Below are 24,397 nucleotides of genomic sequence, written 5' to 3' on the forward strand. Positions count from 1 at the left end.
ACACGTATTTATATTGATAGACAACGGGAAGAAGGCCACGAACGTTTATGGAACGATTATTTTAGTGATAATCCGACTTACACGACGAGGCAATTTCGCCGAGGGTTTCGCATGAACAAGTCATTGTTCTTGCGTATTGTGAATCGTCTCAGTGAAGAAGTTCCATATTTTAAACCAAAAAAGGATGCAACCTTCTGGAATGGTTTCTCACCGCTACAACAATGTACTGCAGCAATTCGACTACTAGCATATGGGATTGGGGCGGACTCGGTTGACGAATATTTACGTATCTCTGAATCGACTTTTCGTAAATGTTTGGAACATTTTGTCGTCGGAATAGTTGACTTGTTTGGCACTGAATACCTACTCCGACCCACACAAGCGGATCTTCAAAGGCTACTCTTTTACGGAGAACTGCGGGGTTTTCCCGGGATGGTTGGAAGCATCGACTGTATGCATTGGAAGTGGAAAAATTGCCCAACAGCCTGGAAAGGAATGTATTCACGAGGCACCGGTAAACCAACAATTGTTTTGGAGGCGGTAGCTTCAAAAGATCTCTGGATATGGCATGCATTTTTTGGAGCTCCAGGTACTTATAACGATTTAAATGCTCTTGATCAATCACCAGTATTTAATGATATTATTTACGGTCGAGCTCCTGAAGTTACGTACTATGTCAACGGAAATGAGTATAATTTGGCTTACTATTTTAAACATGTTCTCCCAATAACTAGCTTTTTAACAAAAGATCTTAACTACTGATCTTACATTATTTCACTATATCTTTATTCTAAAAACACCACAATTAGTTCTCCCATTTTTTTTACCTATGATCTTAACAACTGATCTAACATTATTTTCATTATATATTTAATCTAAGAACACAAAAAAAAGTTCTCCCATTAATAATGTATTAAGGAGTGATGAACAAATCCCCGTGTATATAGTTTGGAACAAAGTTCCAACTCATAACTAACCACTAATAATAATCGTCAATGACAGTGCGAGAGGCAGCAATCTTCTCTCATGATTGGCTTTGTGATTCAACAACTTAATTATATCTATGCTTGTTTGGTGCAATTTGATTTTTATTTATATATATATATGTATGTATTAAGTTCGCATTCCAAGAAATTCTAATCATATTAAAACTTTATATGATTCACAGGCTCAATAAAGTTAATAATACTCTTGCATGTAAAATACCTATGACTCGAAGACTAAGCCGTCGCTTGCAGTACCAAATTTCCAACCATTTTTTTTGTTTTGTTTGGCTTACGATATCATTTAGACGTGTTTTGAATGGCACAATTATATTGTACTGATAGAATCAACAACACAAACAACTAATTCAATATGTATGGACAATTCCTGATTGCTATAACGTGATTTCAACTAAATCATATTTATTTTGGTATCTACATTTCCCGTGTATAAATTATAAGCACAATTAAAAATATTTGTCGATTTCGACAACTGTCTTAAACCCAAATTGTCTATAACTAGAAGTACCCATCATTGTCTTCAAAAGCAAAACAATTGAATTTTGACCTATCACATATATATGCATCGTATCCAATTATCACTTATGGATTTATGGGGGAAACAAACAAAAAAATATAGGGTAATTAGTATCAAAACGTGTCCTACATTTTTATTAGGGGGTCCTCCGACCATGAAAATAACATTTTGGAATTATTCTTTAATGCGATGAAGACATAAAAGATAAGTATACCAATTTTATTATTTTGCGTCACTTACTGAAAATAGAATATCTTTTCAAATTTTCAAATATGATTACAATTCCAACAAGATTTCTATTTATGCATAGAAGAAATGAAAACATGAAGAGGTTATATATATCCATCGAAGTTATATTCCACAATTGACTAATTTCTAATTCACATGACAATGGTAACCCAAAACTAGCTCAATTTTAGGTCAACCCTAATTTCATTTACCATGTTTTTGGATTATATCTTCTTGATGGAAACAATAGGAAGCATATAAATTGAATAGTCTCATTTGACTAACCACAAAGTAAACTACAGTAGAACCTCTATAAATTAATACTCGATAAATTAATAATACCTATAAATTAATAAATTTCTCTGGTCCCAAGTTGGGACTAGTGTAATTTTACAAACTATTCGATAATATAATAAGATAATAATTTTTTGAAAATCTTTTGTAAATATATGGTCCCATCAATAATATAAATTAATAATTACATCAAATTATCTAAATATATGTATATATATACACATTAATTTTTACTAGAGTTTATTTTAAAGATTTTTATATCTTTAAAACATGATAATTGTTATTTTCTTTATAATTGAATTTATAAAAATATTAATTGTAACGATTGAATCTTATTTTTAATATTTTTTAAATCAAATTAGGAAAGTTTCTCTATAAATTAATAATTATTAATTTATCGAGAAATTAAAACCTCTATAAATTAATAAATTTTCATGGTCTTAACATTATTAATTTATAGAGGTTTTACTGTACTAACATCATTTTCTCATACATTTCAGTGTGGGGGCCAATAAAGCCAACCGTGTTTTTATTATTCCAAATGTTGATATAATCATATTATAGGGTAATGGTAATATATGTCTCATTCTCATGCTAAAATCCATGAACACAGTTACGTCCCTTATACGATAATGATAAATTATTTCACACGGATTCTGCATGTTTTTTACCCTTTTTTCACATGGCTCACTCACCCATCTTAAATCTCGCTATCTAATCCAGTGACTTATTTACCCCTTTGTTAGTCCAAGAGTTAAGGTGTCTGTCTCTTTTGGGATGAGCAGTAAGGCATCAGTATCTCATTATGTTACGTAGCTATCTAGCTAGGTTCATGATCACACACGCCGTCCTACATAATCAAGTATTGAAGAGAAAGCGCAATTCATACTTCAACGAAACGTTACTATCTTACACAGACACACACAAAAGTTGGCTAAACATTTATACAACTAGCTACTCCATCTGAATGCAAATTCAAAATCTAAAACATTGATGACACTATCAAACGATTGATATATGGATAACGCCACTTGATTTTGTAATATAGCCATACATCATTGTACGAGAAAAATATACTAGTATTGTTTAGTCTTTCGAAGGATGAGTTGGGTAAAAGGGTATTCTAGTACTTTGTGATATCAAGGAATCTAATCTGATCTAATCTGATCTAATCTGATTTGTTGGCCTTCGAGTGGATAAATCGTGGCCGTGGAGCTTCCTCTCTTCTTCTTTCTTCCAAATTCTTTGGTCATCCTCCTAAACACTTTTACTACTTCACTTGCAATATATCTTCATAATTAACCGACGAACTCTACATTGCGTTATAGTATTATGCTCATGTGTTTTGATATTTACATATAGAGACCAGAAATAAAAATAAAGACAAATTAACTAGCGTTTAAACATTCCAACATAATTCAAGTAAAATTCAACCTAAAAGGTGGTACAAAAAAAGGAAAAAAAAAAAGAAAGAAATTAAATGTTATTGAGTGATGGGTGGTTAAGTCACTTATGGTGTTAGGCTGTCCGAAAAAAGAAGCAGTTAAAGAGTTTGTGAGTACAACGTCTTAAACAAGAAAATGTCTGTCCCATTATAACTTCTCGAAACCACACACATTACAACCTCTTCTTCTCTGACATTAAAATGGTGGTTTTGAACAAAAACTTTTGAGAAGGATAATAATGGGCAAAACAAGCAAATGGATTCGAAGTCTCTTAACCGGAAAGAAAGAGAGAAGAAAGGAAAACATTATACAAAGCGAATGTGGATTCACTTCGTCAACTCCAGGCACTCCTAAGGAGAAACGCCGATGGAGTTTTCGTCGTTCTTCAGCCACTGGACCACCACCAGCTTGTGCTATTAACCTCAAAGGTTCATCTCCACCGCCTCAACAGCCACCCCCACCTCCCCCACCACCTCCACCGCTACCAGAACCATTTGTGGTCGCAATCTTGGACAATAAAGAAGAACAAATCAAGGACGTGTCAGTCGCAGAGATTGAAGAATTTTCAGCAGTGAAGATTCAAGCGTGTTACCGTTCTCATTTGGTAATAAATTTTACAAAAATTCCGACGAATCAACTTCTCTACTTTGGCTTCAATTAGCGTTGAAAGAATCTAATGTTTACAATTTTTTTTGTGGCAGGCGAGGAAAGCATTAAGAGCGTTAAAAGGGTTAGTGAAATTACAAGCATTGGTAAGAGGTCATTTAGTGAGGAAACAAGCAACAGCTACACTTAGATGTATGCAAGCATTAATAACACTTCAAGCCAAAGCTCGAGAACAGAGGATACGTTTGATCGGAGATTCAACAAATCCAAGAACATCGATTCATAAAACTCGGATCAGTAACCTTTACCACGTAATGGATCTACCAAAACCCAGATCTCAAAATCCAAACTTGACAACACCCAGATCCTCAGTTTGATATCTAACTTTTTTACTATCCTCTGTTTTTTGATTTTGCAGGAGAATGAAGAAAACATCAAGATTGTGGAAATAGACATTCAATCAAAACTTTACTCTCCTGCTCCTTCTGCTTTAACTGAGATGAGTCCTCGAGCGTATAGTAGCCATTTCGAGGATTGTAACTCGTTCAACACAGCACAAAGTAGTCCTCAGTGTTTCAACAGATTCAAAGAGTATTACAATGGAGATACTTTGTCTTCTTACGATTACCCTCTCTTCCCAAATTACATGGCTAATACTCAGTCTTCTAAAGCCAAGGCTAGGTCTCAGAGTGCGCCGAAGCAGAGACCTGCTGAGATCTATGAGAAGCCGCAGACGACCGGGAGGAGAAGATCTTCCATGGAAGCACCGAGGAACAACGGTGTCCCTAGAGCTGTACGGATGCAGAGATCTTCATCTCAGTTGGGATCAAATACAACAGCCAAGGACAGTCAACAACAACAACATCAACATCATCATCATCAGTCCTATCCGTGGATGGCGATTAAGCTCGATAAATCCAACATGTCGCTTATGGAGAGCGAATGCGGATCCACCAGTACCATTATGACCAGTACAAACTACGGAAGACATGTTGATGTGAGTCCGGAAAGATTACTTGTTTTGCAAGAAAGCATGCATTGAGATTTGGAACTGATGTTTCTTAAATATGTGTGTTTGTTGCAGGTTCAGGAAAACAACATGTACTGAAAAGTGTGATTTAGATGTATTCAAGTGATTTGAGAAGCCAAGAAACCGAAGAGCTCTATGGTTTATACTTCATAGCATCTGATCCATGAACAAATCCTTTGATGTAAAGCAAGAATTTAGTAGAAGTGACATCTTGTCTTATATCTTGATTCTTCCCTTTTTGTCTTTAATTATCATTCGCATATTAACTTTATGATACATTTAGATAACTTGATAGTTTGTTTGTCGTTGTTCAACTCCTATACTTCGATCGGCGCTAAAAACCAGAGCCAGCACCTATGGGATTTGTATTGTCACTAGGCATCAAACTGAATTGTAATCAAATAAGAATGAACAAAAGTCAACAAAATGTAAATATGCTTTGGAAAATTAATCTTATAAACCAATAACGCTACAGTAGGAGAGTGATTTAGCACCATACAGTTAACCTGATTTAAACCAAATATAGTCCATCAAACTCAAAGAGCTTGGCCCAGTAATCAAACGAAGCCCGATCAATTCAGTTTTGTAACGCCCCGACGTCATTTTTAGTGGGCTTATGTCCACTTACAAACACATTTTCTTTGATGGCCTCCGTCTTTTAATTAGGCCAATGAGTCTGTCCATATCCGATGGTCGGTTTACTACGTCCGGTAGGTTTTAAAGATTTGTTACCGTTTATACAAATCACCACATGATTTTTTCCTGTGTTTTGTCCTCACTCACACAGTTCCGACAGTCACTTCCCGAAAGGTCACCTATTCTGAAACTACTCCAGCTCAAGCACGTTTAACTCTGGAATTCTCTGAGGACCATTGACCGAAAAGATAAGTGCACTTTGGTGACATAAGTGGTAAAATCAATTCTTTTAAACCTTTCCGAATGTACCTGAAATCGGGATGTCACAAGTTTTTATAGGAAAACACTAAGCGACCTGCTGATAGGTAAAAGAAAGATAAAATCGAATATACACAAATACGAATATGTTTGAGAAAATGAAATATTCTCCTCCTCCGAAGAAGGGCAAATGACTTATCCGAGATCGACTGTCTCGAAATAAATAGCGAACTTGACGACCGAACAAGACAACACAAAAAAGATCCCAAGAACCCTAGGTTCGATATTTGCAAAACCTTAACTTGTTTTTGATGCTAGTTAGAATCCCGTTGTAATTTCATTGAGTTTGTTTGAGATCAATAAAGAAAATTGTTTTCTTGAAGTTTTTTTTTCTTATTAAGCTGGTTTAGTTCCGTGTAAATCTCGCACAACAATCAAACCAAATTGCGATTTTTAGTTTCATAAGGAATTATAATTTTTACAAAAAAACCACGATAATCCAAATCATCATTGTGCAATAGTTGAAAGCTATAAAGTAAACAACTACGATCCAAAATTTTATAATCAATGGTTGGCTACTGTAGTTACTTTACATTACAGGAAGTACTCAAATTTTTACATATCTAATATCCCCAAAACTAGTCCAAATTTATAAAATCTGGTTTGCAATATGAACACTCCATTAAACAAAATTTACAACGAAGTTAACTGGGTATGGACCAGTAAGGTGATCAGCCCATATAAATTGTCTATATCTGAAAGCCCACGTAAATCTTCTTCTTTTGCTAAGTAATCAATCTATTTTGTCCAAATTAATAATAATAATAATAATAATAATAATAATAATAATAATAATCAATCTATAAAATAAAAATGGGTGTGAAGACTTGAAGAGTTCTTCAGTTCTCAATATTATAAATTTGGGGACTTCTCGCCTTGACTTGTAAAATAGAGATAATTGAAATACATCTTACACAGTTGATTTCCCTAAGAAAATTATGTATTTTATCACCTTCGTAATAGCCGTATCGTTCTATTTCACCTAATGACATGGGACACACATTTTATTTATGCATGGGTTGATAAAACTGTCGTAGAAATTGTACATATATTGATATAGAGAATTGAAGACGGAGTTGGTCATGTTATGGTTCGGTGTTGTTAAAAAATTCACCGGGATGTGAAGGACAATAATGCCACCCTCTTAACAACGACATTTCTCCATACCTAACATTGACAATTCACTCACCATATGGCAAATATGAATAAGATAAGGACCCTACTCTTTATCTTACATAAACGTCCAAATTGGCTTATATTTGTCCATGAAATAATGTAATTACCATAATCACACAATGGTTTTATACTTAAATAGCTAGATTGAAATCAAATTTACAAAAAAAAAAAAAAAAAAAAATCTTTATCTTTTTGGCTTTTGGTGAGGACCTTACATAATAATTGAGTTGCGAATGTTAGCTTCGCGTAGTGACAAAAAAGACAGGTTACTACAAACTTGTTCTCGCATATATCTCTTTTTGTGACATCCCACCATTTTTTTTATGTCTTTTCTAGTCACAAATTTTTTTTGGGGGTGATCTTGATGACCCCTCTTCTTGATTATCCTCTTTATAGATCTTGGACGTACACTTAGTGATGTTTGTTGGTGGAAGTGTATGTTTGTTGGTGGAAGTGTGGCTTGCGTGCAAAACAAAAAGGAAAAAAATATATAAGCATCTAGCGGTTTTTGGGATTCTAAGATTGTAATTTTGACCACTTTATCAAAACTAATACATGAAATGAAAGTAATCAAATGTACCAATGAATTAGTATGTATAAGATATAATTTGTTTTATTGTGTTTGTATGCATTTGTTTTACTTTTAGTTTTACTAATTATACATTACAAATATTGGTATATTTTATGACGAGTGAAGATAGTCCTCTAGGAACCTATAATTTTCTATTTTTATATAATCTCTTAGACTCTCACTAAACATCATACTATATCGAAGATGATCATCTTTTCCGGGTCCAAAACTATATATATATATATCTATCTCACCGATCCTCCCGTGGCCGTGAGTTAATAACAGTTCATTTGTCAACGGCTATAATTGTTTTTTTAATCATTATTCAATAAGAATGAGATGGTCTCTTTGCAACAATTTTTTTTGTTAATTAAGAATTAAAAAAAAAACTCATTGGCTAATATACATATGATTAATTAGGGAACATAAAAAGCTAATATACATGAGTACACGGCAATAATGTTCTTCAACATGTCTCTTTCTATAAAGTGATAATTGAAAATATTTATTTTTGTGGCAAAAGTAGTTATAGGTGATAAGTTTGCATAATAGAACAACAACTGAATACATGCATGCCTAACAATTCTTAAAATATATAATGCCCAACTTATTGCTAACTTCAGACTATTAAATGAGAAGGTGTGACACACGGTATACTGTATACTAGAATATTACGTGTGTGCTACAGCACGAGTTAAAATTTCTTTTGTTTATTTTATAAATTTTATTCAGAACATTATATATGTAATTATTTTATTTTATTTTTATTTTTTTATAAAATATTATGCTATAAAATCATATGCTGAATATGAATTATAAAAATAACATATATTTTTTAAGATCTATTTTAATAGATATAGATTTTGACTCGTGGTATACTGCAGGTTAAGTTGTGTGATAAAAAAAAAATTTGTTTGTTAATTTTATTTGATTTGTTTAGTGTTTAAAATTATATATTGTATTTTGATTGTTAATTCTATGACTTAACCCATAATATACCACATATATTAATTTTAGAACTAAATATGTAACATATGTTTGTCAAAATCATCTTGATCGAGAAAGTCTACCAAACAACATTATTCCAAACTTTAATTTAATCAGAGAAATCATATTTCTTGAAATTTCAACCCGTGCTTTTAACACCCGTGAACCAAAAAGGGATTTTGGGTGTGGATGTCGAGCGACACCAGAGGGGTGTCGTGTTTAATAAAAAAAGATTTTGTTAAAGATTTATTTTTCTTGTTTCATTTGTCTATATATTTTATTTATTTAAGTTGTATTATTCATTGAAATATCCTATTTAAGTATAAAAGTAATTATTTTAACCCCTAAATCTCGGTATGACTAACTAAGCCAATCCATATAATCTATTTTGTAACCAACTAATGTATATTATAATAACTATAACTTAATAACTTATAACTACTATATAGTCTACCAAAAAGAAGTTGTGAGTCTACCAAAAAGAAGTTGTGTATTTCCGAAATATTAAATAGGGGATTCCGAAATATTAAATAGTTTAATTTAATTTTAAATATTTAAAAGTAGTTTAATTTGATATTTATATACTATAATAAACTTATTTTGTTTGCATAATCGGAAATTACGCTTAAGCGTGATTAATTTTCGAGATTTTGTTGCCTATATATGGTTATGTAAATATACTCTTTGAAGATTTTATTTTATTCTTTGAAATAATCTTTTTAAGAATATCATAATCTAGGTATAACTAAGGAAGTCAACTCATATAACATATTTTGTAACCAACTAATGAATCAAATAATAACTATAAATTTATAACCTATAACAATTATATAGTCTACCAAAAAGAAGTTGTGTACTTCCGTAATATTATATAGGGGATATGAGAGAAGCTTAAATTAAGGATACCCTTACATTAACAACATGTTTAATGCTAGAATACATCATTTTCTATTACATAGTTTTCATCGAAAATAAAAACAGAGCTGCATTTTATAAAATTAATCCGCGGTATACCGCGAGACAAGTTTTTTGATTAAAATTTTTAAATTTAAAGTTATATTTATTTGTTAATTTTGTTTACTTTGTTTAATGTTTAAGATTGTATGATTGTATTTTAATTATGATTTAACAAGTAACATAACGCAAGACAATTTGATTTTTTACAAAATATTTATCCAATCAAGTTAATTAAATATGTCTAATACTCTAATATTGATAATGTTAACAAAATAATAAAATGATGTTTTATCTTTATAGCATCGAGTTAATGATATTTTAACTTTTTAAAAGTTTATTTTCTTTAAAATAAAGAATCAGAATAAACCAAATAAAATTTAGAAATTTGAATGTCTGATAAATGAATCTTCATGCTCATTCGTATTCAGAATTATTGCGATTTTTTTATAGTTTGACTCTAAACCAGTACCCTATTTTTCCAGGCAGTGTGGAACATTCTATACACATCTTTTTATTCATCAATTGTGTAATACATATCCGTTTAAAAAAACTTGAATCACATAATATCAAAAAATCAAAAAATTTAATTATTAAATAATTTTATTATATAATAATTTAAAATATTTAAATATAAGATCAAATAAAAGGTAAAAGAAGAATCATATATTTATGTTTGAATTAGGTAAAAAGATTTATAGAAGTTAGATAAAATTTGGAAATACTTTTTGTAACGACTTTTCATGTAAATAATTATAATTAAAAGGGTAGATTGCCAAATGTATTTCAAAAATTTTAATATAGATTTCGACGAAATCGTGTGCCATTCAGAATCATAAACCTTATTATTATTTCATTAACTAACGAGGTGTGATTTATAGTAAATAACAACTGACAATACTGGAAAACCAAAATTGAACCCAAATTGACGTACTAACTAATGGATATTAAATTTAAAAACCAAAAAGTACATTAATCGAATCATACTGATCCGAGAATTGAATGGATGTCTGAAATACAATTTCAGTTATACTGTATATCTAAAATATTAGTTATTTTTATACCAAAAATAAATACATAACTGAAAATTATCCGAGTCACCGAATCAAAAATTTTGAAATATTCAAAATACATTTAATTACCCAAATAAGCAACCAAAAATATCCAAACCCTTAAAATCCAAAATTATCTGAAAAAAATAAAGAGATCGAGCCAAGAAAGGTTACCCAAAGGAAATCGAACCAAAATTCTTAAAAAAACGAATAGATAATTAATCTAAAATCCAAAAACCAAAATTACCAAACCAATAACAAAAATAAATATTCGAATACCCATGACTAGACAATACCATCAATTCACCATAGATTAAAAATCAAATAAGATATTCGGAAGTAAATCATTGTCAAAATTAGATTAAACAAAACATATATACAGTGTATATATTTTGCAAAGAAATAGCCACTTGTTTCTCTAGAAGAGATGGGAAACATATAATGTACTTCCTTAAAGATTGATGTTGTGTAATTTTTTTTTGTCTGACAAAAATTGATATTTTACCACTTTTAGTTAATTAATATTAAACCTTTGTAAAATTCAAGAAGTGATCATTAAGAAAATTTGAAATCCTGAATAGTCATTGGTTTATAAATATATAATATTTTTTAATAAGAAAACAATATTGTATTTAAAATTAATAATCATTATATCTTAATTTGTGTGAAATCCCTCAAACATCAATCTTTGAGGGACAAAGCGAGTATATATATATACAGAGTCGTGCCTCAGACTATCTCCAATGGTTTTCCCTATTTTTTTCTCTAAAATAGAGAAACTCTATAATAGAGGCATTTTTGCTCCAATCCACCTCTATTCTTTTTTCCTCTATATCTAGAGGAACTCTATTTTTTTCCTCTATAAATAGAGGAAAATATAGCAATCTCTATTTTGGAGATGAGAATAGAGGTGGGTTGGAGCAAATTTGCCTCTAAAATAGATTGCTATATTTTTCTCTATTTATAGAGGAAAAAAATAGAGATGCATTGGAGATGCTCTCACTGCATCAAAAAGAAATTGCTGAGATTCATTAGAGCATAGGAGCTTAGATCTTTTAATGGAAAGACTTGGATGAGGTTTTCTGAAATTAGTAATTAATCTATAAATAAAGTAAAAACTGAAATGTCATTAGAAATATTAAATGGCTTGGTTTAATACTAAATATTAAATGAATTAGTAAAAACTTAAACTTGATTCTTGTTTCTTAAAATGTTGGTTAAAAGTGTTGATTTTGAAAAACTAAGTAATTTTGGTAGAAAAAAGGAAAAAAAAAAATCTATCAGAATTAATATTTTACAAATTTTTGCCATGTAAATTTTTTGTTGTTGTGCCTCCGGCCTCCATAACCCTTGGCACCGCTCTGTATATATATATATATGACATTTATATTCCTGTTGTAAAAAAAAAGAAAAAAAAACAATTATATTCACGATTATAATGAGTTAATGACTGTATTTAAAGTGGACACATTTGTCGTATGTTGAACAGTTTGGTCTGTGAGAGAGATGTTAATGTCACATTGCCTCTATCTGCATACTAAAGTCTTTCATATTTAAATCCTATCAGATTGCCGACACATAAGAATCCTTTTTTTTCTTTCTTTCACTAAACCATACATTATAAAGATACAAAAATTTCCATAAATTTCGTTAAAACACCAGATTATGAAGAAAACAAAAACGTTAATTTTCTATGAATTAATTACAAAATGACAGCGAGATAAAGAAGAGTCCAATAGTGTTGTCGACAAAAAGGCCAAAAAAAATCATTAAAAAAATCGGATATTTTACTGTCTTGAGAGGAGCCAATCATACTAATCATTCTCTTGTCACGCAGACGCATAGCAGAGAAGAGAGAATGAATGTTGTGTTGTGTCTCTGTATGTGTGTGTTTCTCCATTGATGGCTGCAACTGAAGAGACAAGAGACTGAATTACAATATTTTGACAGCTTTGGGTTTATTTATTTTTTAACCCTATGTATATATTTCTCGTTCGGTAAGTTTTTTTTCTGATCCCTTACAAATTTCTCTAAGAACAATCGTTTTCGCTTGATGTTTCAGTTTCTAATCTTTGCGTCGCTGTTGCTTGCACTCATCATCTCCCAGTTTTTTCTCCTGAATTTTGATAAAGTTCCTTCCTTTGGAAAATTTGGTTGGTACCCATTTCATGTTTCTGGCAAATTTCATATGAAAAGCTTCACTCTTGTTTGGTGTGTATGTAAGTTTGATTAGTTTTGTTCCCAAAGCTTGACATTTTGTTATTTGCTGTATCTATTATTGGTGGGTAATGATGAACTTATCTGTCTTTGTGATACATATTTTTAATATTTTTAAGTCTGCAGTTTCCAGTTTCTATCAACTCAATTCTATTGAGCTATGATGCTTCTGATCCTTATTTTCTTATGATACAAACAAAACAAAAAGACTGGTTTTTTCCCCCTTTTCTCCCAAGTCTTGATTGTGTTTTGTTATTAACTCTGCATTGAAGTAACTCATGTTTGTATCTTTGTCTATATTCTTGAATTTGTCTCTGACAATGGTTAGTTTTTTTTTTCTTCTTCTTCAGGAAGATCCACTGTTTATATTCTTATATAAGGATACCAAAGTGATTATTCAGCATTTGGTGCAAAACCACAGTGCAAAGGTTTGTTTTGCAATAAGAAAACGATTTGAAGCTTCTGTAACTTTACTTTGATTGTTTTGACAGACTTGCTTTGTTTCAGTTTTGTAGAGTTGTTAGTTTCTATAGAATATTAGTTGGTGGATCAAAGGGATCAAGCATTCTTGACTTTTGATCTTGCTGGAATAAGGATCCAACCCCGTTCTTTGAGCTTCTTGCACCCGCGCTGCTATGGCCAATTTGTCGCAGTCAGAATCCAGGCGGTTGTACTCGTGGTGGTGGGATAGTCACATTCCCAAAAACTCCAAATGGATTCAGGATAATCTTGCAGGTCTCCTTTGCAAATGTGTGTTCAATAGATTTTGTGTCTTTTTGGAAGTTTATTTAACATGAAATATGTGTTTGTGCTGAACCAGATATGGATTCCAAAGTCAAGACAATGATAAAGCTCATAGAAGCGGATGCAGATTCGTTTGCAAGAAGGGCAGACATGTATTTCAAGAAACGTCCAGAGCTTATGAAACTGGTGGAAGAGCTGTACAGAGCTTATCGTGCTTTAGCTGAGAGGTATGATCATACAACAGTGGAGCTTCGGCGTGCGCATAAAGTCATGGTTGAGGCGTTTCCTAACCAGATTCCTTTCGGCATGATTGAGGATTCTGCATCATCTTCTTCTGAGCCTTATACAGAAGACTTCCAAAAGGGTGGTGCTACAAGTGAAAGGAGTTTAAGTCAGGTGAATAATTTATGTGGAACTTCTGATTCTCACGAAGCAGATTCTGAAGTTGAAAGCTTAAAGGAAACATTGCTTGAGCTTCAAACTGAAAAGGAGGCTTTGAATCTCCAATATCAGCTAACCTTGACAAAACTATCAAGATTCGAAAAAGAACTCAACGATGCTCAAAAGGATGTTAGAGGATTTGATGAACGTGCTTGCAAAGCTGAGATTGAGATTAAAATACTCAAAGAATCTCTTGCAAAGCTAGAGGTCGAGAGGGATACATGGCTTCTTCAGTATAATCAATCCATGGATAAAATAGCAGATTTGGAAGCATCGGTTTCTCATGAGCAAGAATATGCAAAGGGGCTTACTGACAAAGCATCTGAAGCAGAAAGGGAAGCTATGAGTCTCAAGCAAGAGCTTTCTAGATTGCAATCTGAGAAGGAGGCTGACTTAATCCGATACAATAAATGCCTTGAATTGATATCTGTTTTAGAGAAGAAAATTAGAGATGCTGAGGAGAGTATTGAAATCTTCAGGGACCAATCGGAACAAGCAGAAAATGAAATCAAAGCTTTGAAACAAGAACTTCTGAAGTTGAATGAAGTGAATGAAGACTTGAGTGTTCGGTATCAGCAGTGTTTGGAGACAATATCAAATTTAGAGAGAGAAGTATCTCATGCTCAAGATAATGCCAAAAGAATGAGCAGTGAAGTTCTTGCTGGTGCTGCAAAGATAAAGACTGTGGAGGAACAGTGTGCTCTTTTGGAGAGCTTCAATCAAACTCTAAAGGTAGAAGCAGACAATCTACTGGACAAAATGTCAGTTAAAGATCAAGAACTTGTCCAGAAGGAAAACGAGATTGAAAAGCTTCAAGCTCTAATGCAAGAAGAACAATTGCGGTTTTCAGAACTTGGAGCTAGCCTTCGAAATTTGGAGAGTTTGCATTCTCAATCCCAAGAGGAACAGAAGGTTCTCACCTTGGAACTTCAAAGCCGGATTCAAATGTTGAGCGAACTGGAGATGCGCAATCACAAGTTGGAAGGTGACATCAGCTCAGTTGAAGAAGAAAACCGAAACTTAAGTGAAGTAAATAACACATCTATGATCTCCTTCGAGATTCAGAAAAATGAGATCTCTTGCTTGAAGAAGATGAAAGAAAAGCTCGAGGAAGAAGTTGCGAAACAGATGAACCAGAGCAGTGCTCTTCAAGTAGAGATCCATTATGTGAAGAGTAATATTGACAACATGAAGAAGAGATTCCAAAACTTAATTGATCAAGTGAGGCTCACAGGTTTTGATCCTCAATCTCTTTCCTACTCCGTGAAGAAACTACAAGACGAGAACTCGAAGCTGATCGAGTTATGCACCAATCAGAGAGATGAAAAAAATGCTGTTGCAGGAAAGCTAAGTGAAATGGACAGCATTCTAAAGAGGAATGCTGATTTGGAGAAATTTCTTTTGGAATCAAACACAAAACTAGACGGTTCCAGGGAGAAAGCAAAGGATCTGCAAGAAAGATGTGAGTCTTTACAAGGAGAGAAATCTGAGCTTTCTGCCGAGAGAGCTAACTTTTTCTCCCAGTTGCAAATCATGACTGCAAATATGCAGAAGCTCTTGGAAAAGAACTCTTTATTGGAGAGTTCCCTTTCTGTTGCAAACATTGAGCTTATAAGTCTAAGAGATAAGTCAAAGTACTTTGAAGATTTTGTCCTAATGCTCAAAAATGATAAGTATGAACTTATGAAGGAAAGAGAATCTCTTGTCTCTCAATTGTATAAGGTTGAGGAGAAGCTAGGAATCTTGGAGAAGAAGTATACAGAATTGGAAGTAAAATATGCCGATTCACTGAGCGATAATAAGCTCAAAAACCATCAAGTAGAAGAGTTACAGGTCTCACTTGCCGCTGAGAAGCAGGAGAGTGCTAATTACAAGCGATCGACCGAAAGCAGATTAGCAGATCTTCAGAAGAATGTGAGCTATCTTCGAGAAGAGTGTCGCTCCAGGAAAAGAGAGTATGAAGAAGAGCTTGACAGAGTTGTAAACAAACAAGTCGAGATCTTCATCTTGCAAAAGCTTATAGAAGATCTGGAGCAGAAGAACTTTTCTCTCCTGATTGAGTGTCAGAAGCATGTAGAAGCTTCGGAATTCTCAGAGAAACTTATCTCTGAACTGGAAAATGAGAATCTCGAGCAGCAGATGGAAGCAGAAATTTTTTTGGACGAGATTGATAGCTTGAGGGGTGTAATTTATCAAGTGATAAAGGCACTCCAAGTTGAAGCACACTGTAAGAATTCAGAACAAAAGATTGCGAAAGACCAACCTTCAGTTTCACTTGTTTTGGGAGAGATTGATGGTCTAAAATGTTCACTTTCCAGCGCTGAATATGAGATGCAGCGGCTAGTAGTTGAGAACTCAGTGCTCTTATCTCTACTTGGACAGTTCCAGTCCGACGGTTTGTTGCTCGAATCGGAGAAGAACACCGTCGAAAAAGATCTAAAGACTGTAGTACATCAGTGTGGAATGCTGGAAAAGGACAAGCAAGAGCTATTGGAGACGAACCGGTTGTTAAAATCAAAACTGATTAAAAGAGAGCAACAAGAGCAAGAGCTGAGAGCTGAACTGCAAACGGAGCATCTAAAGTTTGAGAGTTTGCATAAGTCATACATGGTTTTGCAACAAGATTATTCGTCTACACTCAATGATAACAAAAGTTTGCTTCTGAAATTCTCAGAACTTAAAGATGGAATGTGTGTAGTTGAGGAAGATAATGATGCAATTCTTCAGGAAGCTGTTGCTTTGAGTAACATGTGTGAGGTTTACAAATCTTTTGGGTCTGGAATGGCTGTTGAGGTTGAAAGTTTTGTTGAAGCTATGAGAAGATTACAAGAAATTAGTACAGGCCTGAGGCACAAGGTTGAGACACTGGAGGAAAGGTTAAAAGGTAAAGAGGAAGAAAGTCAAGGTCTAAAAGAGATGCTAGAGATGTTACATGAAGGCATTGAAGAAGACAACTTTTTAAATGGACTCTTGGATCATCAGGTTTGTAGTGTAGACAAAATCTTGGAACGTAGGGAAATGGAAATTCTAGAAGCAGAGCATGTGCTTAAGGCTACACACACTGCGAATGAAGAACTGCACAGAGAGGTTGAGGAGCTGAGGAAAGACTGTGAAAAATCAAGACAAATGAGAGGAAACTTAGAGAGGCAGATTTCCGAACTGTCAGATGTTACTGGAAAACAGGAGGAAGAGATTACAAAACTGAACACTATGAATGAGAATTTGGAGTCAGAGGTAGATTTCTTACACGAAGAAATCCAACGACAACAAGTTCGAGAGGAGTACCTGAGTTTTGAGCTGCAAGAGAAAAGCAATGAGATTGAACTTTGGGATGCTGAAGCAACATCATTCTACTTTGATTTTCATATCTCAGCTGTCCGTGAACTCATTCTTGAGAACAAAGTTAATGAACTCACAGGAGTTTGTAAAAATCTCAATGATGAAGTTGTTACAAAAACGACGAAGATAAACCAGATGAAAGAAACAATTGGCTTTTTGGAGTCTCAAGTGACTGAGCTGAAGAGTAAACTGTCAGCTTATGATCCTGTGATAACATCTTTGGCAGGAGATGTAAAATCATCCCTTGATAAAAGTACTCAGGCTTTAACGAAATTTCCTGCAACAGCCTATCAACAGAGAGAGGTAAACTTTCCCACTCATTCATGGATTTCAAATGTTAAAACTCATCTTTCTAGCTGCCGCGGACTTATGAATTCTAAACCCTTCCATTTTCTTCAGGGAGACAATCTGGAAGAAGCTGTCTGTCAAGAGAATGAAGAAAGTGGCAGTACCACCAGTGCATGCAATGGAATTGTGATTCTGAAGGAAACTAAACCTAGGAACAAAGAAAAAGGCAGGCTTTCAAGGAAAATAACACGAAGTGCCTCCCACAAAAGCAGAGGCCGCATGAAGATTGAAAATATACAACTTGATGACAAGTTCTCTGGTGAATCCAAACAGACAAGATCTAGGTCTCGGATGACCGAGGTGAAGAATGGATTATCGATGAAAGAAAATCCTCATGATCTAGTCACAGACTCCCAGATCTGTGGCAGAAGCCAGGGAACTAGTCGTCGTTCCAATGAGATGTTTGAGTTTTGGGACGAATCTGATGAATCAGAGACCAGCATAAACTTTCTCATCAACTGTAACGAACCACAGAGGCCATTGAACTCCCGTCTCCGTCGCTTAAGCCGGAATCCCTCTATAGAATCTGATAAGGCAGTTGGTGTTGTTGACAAGGCAGAGTTGTCTAGAAACAATGATGACAAGGCAAAGATTATGGAGAGACTCTTGTCTGATTCAAGGAGACTGTCAAGTCTCCGGATTAGCCTAACAGATCTGAAAAGCAAGCTGGAGATGAATGAGAAACAAGGAAGATTCAGCAACGCTGATTTGGTTATAGTGAAGAGACAGTTGAAAGAAATGGAAGAATCTGTCTTGCAGCTTGAAAACACAAACGAGATTCTGTCCAAGGAAATTGAGGAGACCGGAGATGCCAGAGATATATACAGAAAGGTGGTCGTGGAGAAATCAAAAAACGGGTCTGAGAAGATAGAGCAGCTGCAAAATAAATTGCAGAACATAGAGCAAGCAGTGCTGAAGCTTGAAGATGGCACCAAAAGCAAAGGAAGCAAAATGCTTTCAGAGACTAGGACAGTGATTCTTTTGAGAGACATTATTCACAAGAGCGGGAAAAGAACTGCAAGAAAGAAGAAAAACCGGTTCTGCGGGTGTATAAGATCTTCAACTAATGAAGAGTAGGGTGTTTCATAAGGTAATAATGAACTCTAGTAGTATTAGTATGGTGTCTGAAATATCTTAGCAATTAGCGTAAGATGTATTTTAAAATAAAGCTAGAGCTGGGGTTGAATGAGTAAATGGCAGCACTTGGATTTTCAGAATATGTTTCACTACCTCTTCTATACTTCAGTGGACAAGAATTTCAAAAGAGGAAACCTATATATTACAAGAAATGTTTGGTTTGTGTTGTGAAGAACATGATGGATTGACATCTTTATTACACAACCACTAAACTATAGACATAAAGTGTGCTAAGTGCTAACTTACTACCAACTAGAAGTTAACTTTTATCATCTTGAAAAAGATTCAAAGAATTTTCATAGGTACATCAACCAAATGGCTTCAGTGTTGGGGAGTGAGCGAAGGAAACGATGGAATTGACTGCAGTATCAGTTTCCTCCCGCCACTTCTTCTCCCTGAGATTGAACCTGAGCTAGATGATTCCATATGAGGAGGAGAGACCCTCTTACCGTTGGGAGAGACACTCTTGATGTTAGGTATAGGGGAGTGGATGAGAATATCAGGCATTTCTTCCGCTCTATCCTCTGCAACTGTCTCGAATGACTTCTCCATCCGGGATTGAGTTAAATAAATATCTGGTTTTCTTATATATTGACTGTTAAATATCCCTGAAGAAGATCCACCTCCAAGAAGAGATTGTGGAGGAGGCATTCTGTTCTTAGATGATGAGAAAGGTAGTAATTCAACCAATTCTTGTCTGCAAAAAAATAACAAATACAGCTATTCAGGTGATATAAACTCACATCAAGAATCCTTTTAAACTTGAGATTTTACCTGTAAATTGGCGTTGGTGTCGTAGGTAGAGCTGAACTCGCCTCCTTTCTCATTAAAAACTCAGTGTTCTGTTGGCTTTTGGCTGTTCTGTTTTTCTCAGATGTTTCATTTTCCTCCTCTTGTTCAGCTTCCATGTCAACAATGGAAGACCCTGAGATATACATTAAGTAAAATCAGAACCAGAAAGAGAGCTTAAAGGTTATTAGTATTGAAAACTCAGAAGCAGAGAAGCTAACCATCTTTGCGGCCGAATTTGTTCTTACATCCTTCACATCTACAGTTTATGGAACAGCCCACACCACCCTTTAAAGAAACATCAGACCAAAATATAGGTGTCAGACCAGAGGAAGTTAACCACAGATCTACTGGAAGTACAATGATGGCAGAAAATAAAAACCTGATAGCATTCACAATATTTTTTCAAACAGTTTGATTTCTTGCAGTTGCAGCCACGTTTATGGCGAGCAGAAGCTGGAGTTTTGCTTGCATCATCCTGTGTGTCAGTTTAATATTATGATCACTTCAAGCAAGATGATAGATGTATTGATGTAAAGCACTAAAAAGATGGGGAAAAAGATCATACCCCGGTTTCAAGAACCGAGTCAGAGTTCCTAATGACTTTAGGAGCAAATGCAAGTGGATTCCGAGATTCAATCTGTTTTCGAGTAGCCAAGACAGTATCTTCATGAATAGGCTTATTGAAGCAGTCTATACATGAACATGGCTCTATGCAATAGACTCCAGCAGCAAAACATTCACAATAACTGCACACAAACATCAAGAGAGACTCAAAACACCAAACCTTTTTTAGCCAAAGATCAACAAGAAGTGGAACTTGGAGCTTACAGTTTCAAACACTTGGACTTTTTGCAGTTGCATCTCTTACACGAGTCGCCTTCTCCAGAATCCAACTTAACTCTGTGTGTTTATTTATCATGCCAACAGTTAGTAAGACAGAAAATAAAAGTAATCTACAGAGATTAGTTATTCTCAGAGCAACAAACTTACCTCTTCTTCTTAGGGCTGCTCAAATTCAACTCTTGCAAGGCTGGTTCAACGGGAACATCTTGATCTGCATCTTCCCGGGTTTCATTTTCTGTTTGGTCCAAAGTTTCTTGCAATGTACTAGAGATGGAGCTTTGTAAACCCACTTGTATATTCCCAGAACATGAGTAGTCCTGAGTTACATTGGTTTTACAATCCTTTGAGGACATTGCAATTGCATTTAAATGAAGACCAATACTCGGTACAATACATCTCGATGAAGATTCACAAGCCGCGGTGTTGTTCTCACTCAATGTTTGCTTATTCCCTGGCATCTCAAAGTCCAGGCAGCGTCTTCTTATACCACGGTGCAAGAATGAAACAGCCTATCACACACAAAAACAAACACAAAGAAGACAAATCTTTCAGAGATAGTAATCATTATAAGACACTAAATATAACTAAATGAGATATCATTCCTTAGTTTACCTCATAAGGAATCGCATCTGAGGATTCAAGTTTCTTGTTTACATCGGGCTGCATTGTTTGCATTCCCACACCAGTGTTAAAACGTGCTTCGGAGGTTGAAGCTCTCTGCATCATAAAGCATCTAAAAGCCTCTGAAGCATCAGGTGAGTCGAAGATTAAAAGCTCAGAAGCATCTGAAATCAAACTTTCCCAATCCGGAGTTTCGGTTTTCCCTTGAACATTATCAAACATCTTCGGCTGCAGCTCCATTCCTGCACCCTCACAAGAACCATTCCCTCCTTGAGTAGGAGCGTACGGGACAAGCGAAAGTTCGGTAGTACTATCTCTACCATAGGGTGAAGCAACTGGACTACCAGGATTCGTTTGTGGCAAAACTTTTTCAACTGAAGTTTCCTCTGGCTTGGAAGCATCATCAACGTTGACATCTTTTGTATCTTCTGCTGCTTCTTCTGAGACTGATTCATTAGAAGTAGACTCGTCTTCTCGGGATTCAGTGGGGTTGGTAGGGTGAGAAGAAGAAGAAGAAGAGTTGTGAGTCTTGAAGAATCTGGACTCTTTGTGAGAAGAAGTAAGGTGTGGTGAGGTGAAAACAGAAGGAGGGGAAGTGAAATTCAAAGAGCTAAACTGGTGAGGGTTTTGAATGGATTTGACTGGTCTTATTGGTGACAAACTGTTTATGTAGTTGAACACTGGTGAATCCTGCATTTTCAGACAATGTAATTAAGGTCACAGATTCCAAATTTAAGAATATCAAGAAACAGAACAGATTCCAAATTGTAATGAATTGGGGATATGATTGATCAGATTCTTAACACTTCACTATGAAAATTAAACAACTGAAGCCGTAAAAGTAAAGCAAATCTAAAAAATTACCTAAATTATGAAATTTTTTTTTGGTATATTAAGAGTAAAAGCAAATATCACAGATTCAAATTAAGAAACTCAAAAACAGAACAGAAACAAAAAAAAAGTACAGATTTTGTAGTGAGTTGGAGATAACTGATGATCATAATTAACAACACTTCAGTCAGTGTTAAAAGTGACCAAACTGAAACCGTCAAAGTCAAACAAATCTAAAACCAGTTACAGTTGTGTTCTGTCTTTGAACTAACTGCATTGACTTCTCAAACGCAAAACCATTTAAAAAAAAAAAAACAAATGAATTGAAAAAAATTGGTACATTAAACCTATGAAATCTGGATTTGCTTAACAATAACAAAAGTAAAAAAAAAAAAATCAAAGATGGGCACCAAATTTTTTGAGAATTGGCACTAAACACAAAAAAAAACCGCAAAAACATTTATTAAAAAAAAAACAAAACACAGAACTTTGACCAAAACGATCTATAATTAAGTTTTTAAAGAGAGAAAGAAAAAAAACCTCAAATCTGGATTTGGAATTTGGAGTTCCGATCTGGGTGATACTCTTCTGAGGCGTATCCATTTTCCAACAAACAAACAAAAACACAATCACATCCACTCACACAACACACAAAACACTCTCTCTCTCTTTCTTATCTCTGATGAATATTTAACTTTCTCTCTCTCTCTCTCTTACTACGACTTATTATTAGTGGAAGAAGATGAAGGAGGAGGAGGAGGAGGAGAGGTATTCAAACAAGAGCAAAGGCGGGAAATGGGGGACTATTTGTCAGAAACAAGACCCACCACCACTTCTCCCAACTTTTCCCCTAACACCTGTCTCTCTTTCTCTGTATTTTATACAACAAGTGTCTCCCCATATATGTATAAATAATTATGTATTTGTATAAGTAAGTGAATAATGAATCTTTGATACTTTGCTTTGTCTGCAATCTAGTAGCCCCAACCCAACTAATAAGTACAGTAATATACTCCCTCGATTCCTAAAACCCTTTAAATAAAGTAACGGACACCAGTTTTTTCTTTTTCTTTTCTCTCTCTTATTTTTATTATTTATTATTGGAAAGAAAAATATTAATAAAATAAGGAATTATGGGAATTAGTAGTTTACACAGTTCTATTATTCACTCTGCTCTGCTTCTCTTTTGTTTGCATGCAATAAAAAAATCTGATTTCCTCTCTTTTTTTAATTGGTTTATCTACAATGCAATTTTCCAGTAATAAAGAATAAGTCTTTGTTTTTATAATGTTGAAAAAAGCAAGTCTTAGTTAATTTGCCAATAATAAAGAATAGTTCTTTGTGTTTTATAATGTTGAAAGAAGAAAATAAACAAGTCTTCATTTATAATTAAAGACTATAAATTTCATGCAAATAAATAAATCTATTAGTATAGTAGTAGTATTAGTAGGTTCTTTTCTTTTATAACAAAGATAAAGGTTTTATCCGAAATAAGTCATGCACGTTTGTTAGGGGAGACTTGGTGAGAAGAAGATTAATAAAATTATAAAAAAGACTGTGACTGACAGAGAGGATAGTTAAAAGGAGCACATTTATAAGGCTAAAACTGGGAGAATTATCTCCTGTTAAAGAAAGATCCACTGAAATAATCTGCTAATCACGAGACATCCTTTATGGTCAAATTATTCAGAATAATAATAATTAATGACTAATAACGCTCAATAAAATCAAGTCCATTATTGCATAAAATTGTCTGTTCTTGTCATAAACATTAAAAATTCGTGTACCAATCTGTTTGACTAAAATAATATTTTCTATTTATGATTACTTTGTAATTACCCGAACACGCCTCTAACAAAATTAAGATGAAGAAATCAATAAGAACATGATTGCATGCATTTTTTTGTTTTTAGAATAATTTTTCTATACCAAAACTGTTATCCATGTGAGTCATGTGACGATCATTAGCTCATCAAATTACCTTGTACAAAATAAGTTATGTTATCAATTATCATTAATATTCACAATTACACAAGATCATAGGTTATAAAAATGTACATAGAGCCGGGCTATGATGGAGCATATTGTTTTAATGGTTTTCCACCACAACAAGGGATATTAGTAATAAATAGCCAAAAACATGCCTTCCCCGTGACGCCTTTAAAGTTTAAAAGACGTATGATAATATAAAATCGCCGGTGGGGTTACGTTGTTGTTGTTACTACGTGATTTTTTTCGAGGAAGTTACATTTATATCCATGTCCTT

General features: G+C 34.0%; 3 protein-coding genes across 6 annotated transcripts; 2 read left to right on the plus strand and 1 right to left on the minus strand.

Annotated features, from left to right (window-relative positions):
• Window positions 1-3,557: 3,557 nt before the first annotated feature.
• On the plus strand, window positions 3,558-5,438 carry LOC104723702 (protein IQ-DOMAIN 19-like). The gene is made up of 4 exons (XM_010442098.3): window positions 3,558-4,092; window positions 4,190-4,405; window positions 4,513-5,091; window positions 5,179-5,438. Exons 1-4 carry the CDS (start codon window positions 3,727-3,729, stop codon window positions 5,200-5,202), a joined length of 1,185 nt encoding a protein of 394 aa, XP_010440400.2. The 5' UTR covers window positions 3,558-3,726; the 3' UTR covers window positions 5,203-5,438.
• A 6,942-nt stretch (window positions 5,439-12,380) lies between these two features.
• Window positions 12,381-19,196, plus strand: LOC104723700 (protein NETWORKED 1B). Of its 4 annotated transcripts, none has more exons than XM_010442094.3 (5): window positions 12,381-12,815; window positions 13,386-13,463; window positions 13,543-13,770; window positions 13,856-17,862; window positions 17,959-19,196. In XM_010442094.3, the coding sequence occupies exons 3-5, from the start codon at window positions 13,671-13,673 to the stop codon at window positions 18,982-18,984; spliced, it is 5,133 nt and encodes a 1,710-aa protein (XP_010440396.2). In that variant the 5' UTR covers window positions 12,381-12,815; window positions 13,386-13,463; window positions 13,543-13,670; the 3' UTR covers window positions 18,985-19,196. The 4 variants fall into 4 exon arrangements, with proteins under 4 accessions (XP_010440396.2, XP_010440397.2, XP_010440394.2 ...); XM_010442095.3 differs by having other exon boundaries at window positions 12,620-12,971; XM_010442092.3 differs by lacking the exon at window positions 12,381-12,815 and adding an exon at window positions 12,831-13,037.
• LOC104723699 (protein tesmin/TSO1-like CXC 2) lies at window positions 19,164-23,142 on the minus strand. Its single transcript, XM_010442091.3, has 9 exons — window positions 22,672-23,142; window positions 21,292-21,990; window positions 20,827-21,188; window positions 20,665-20,736; window positions 20,402-20,582; window positions 20,216-20,311; window positions 20,055-20,121; window positions 19,819-19,969; window positions 19,164-19,741 (listed from the first exon to the last, which is right to left on the minus strand). The coding sequence occupies exons 1-9, from the start codon at window positions 22,732-22,734 to the stop codon at window positions 19,366-19,368; spliced, it is 2,067 nt and encodes a 688-aa protein (XP_010440393.2). The 5' UTR covers window positions 22,735-23,142; the 3' UTR covers window positions 19,164-19,365.
• Window positions 23,143-24,397: the final 1,255 nt, after the last annotated feature.

This window comes from Camelina sativa, chromosome 11, assembly GCF_030686135.1.
Source record: "Camelina sativa cultivar CO46 ecotype springtype chromosome 11, ASM3068613v1".
Lineage (NCBI taxonomy): Eukaryota > Viridiplantae > Streptophyta > Magnoliopsida > Brassicales > Brassicaceae > Camelina > Camelina sativa.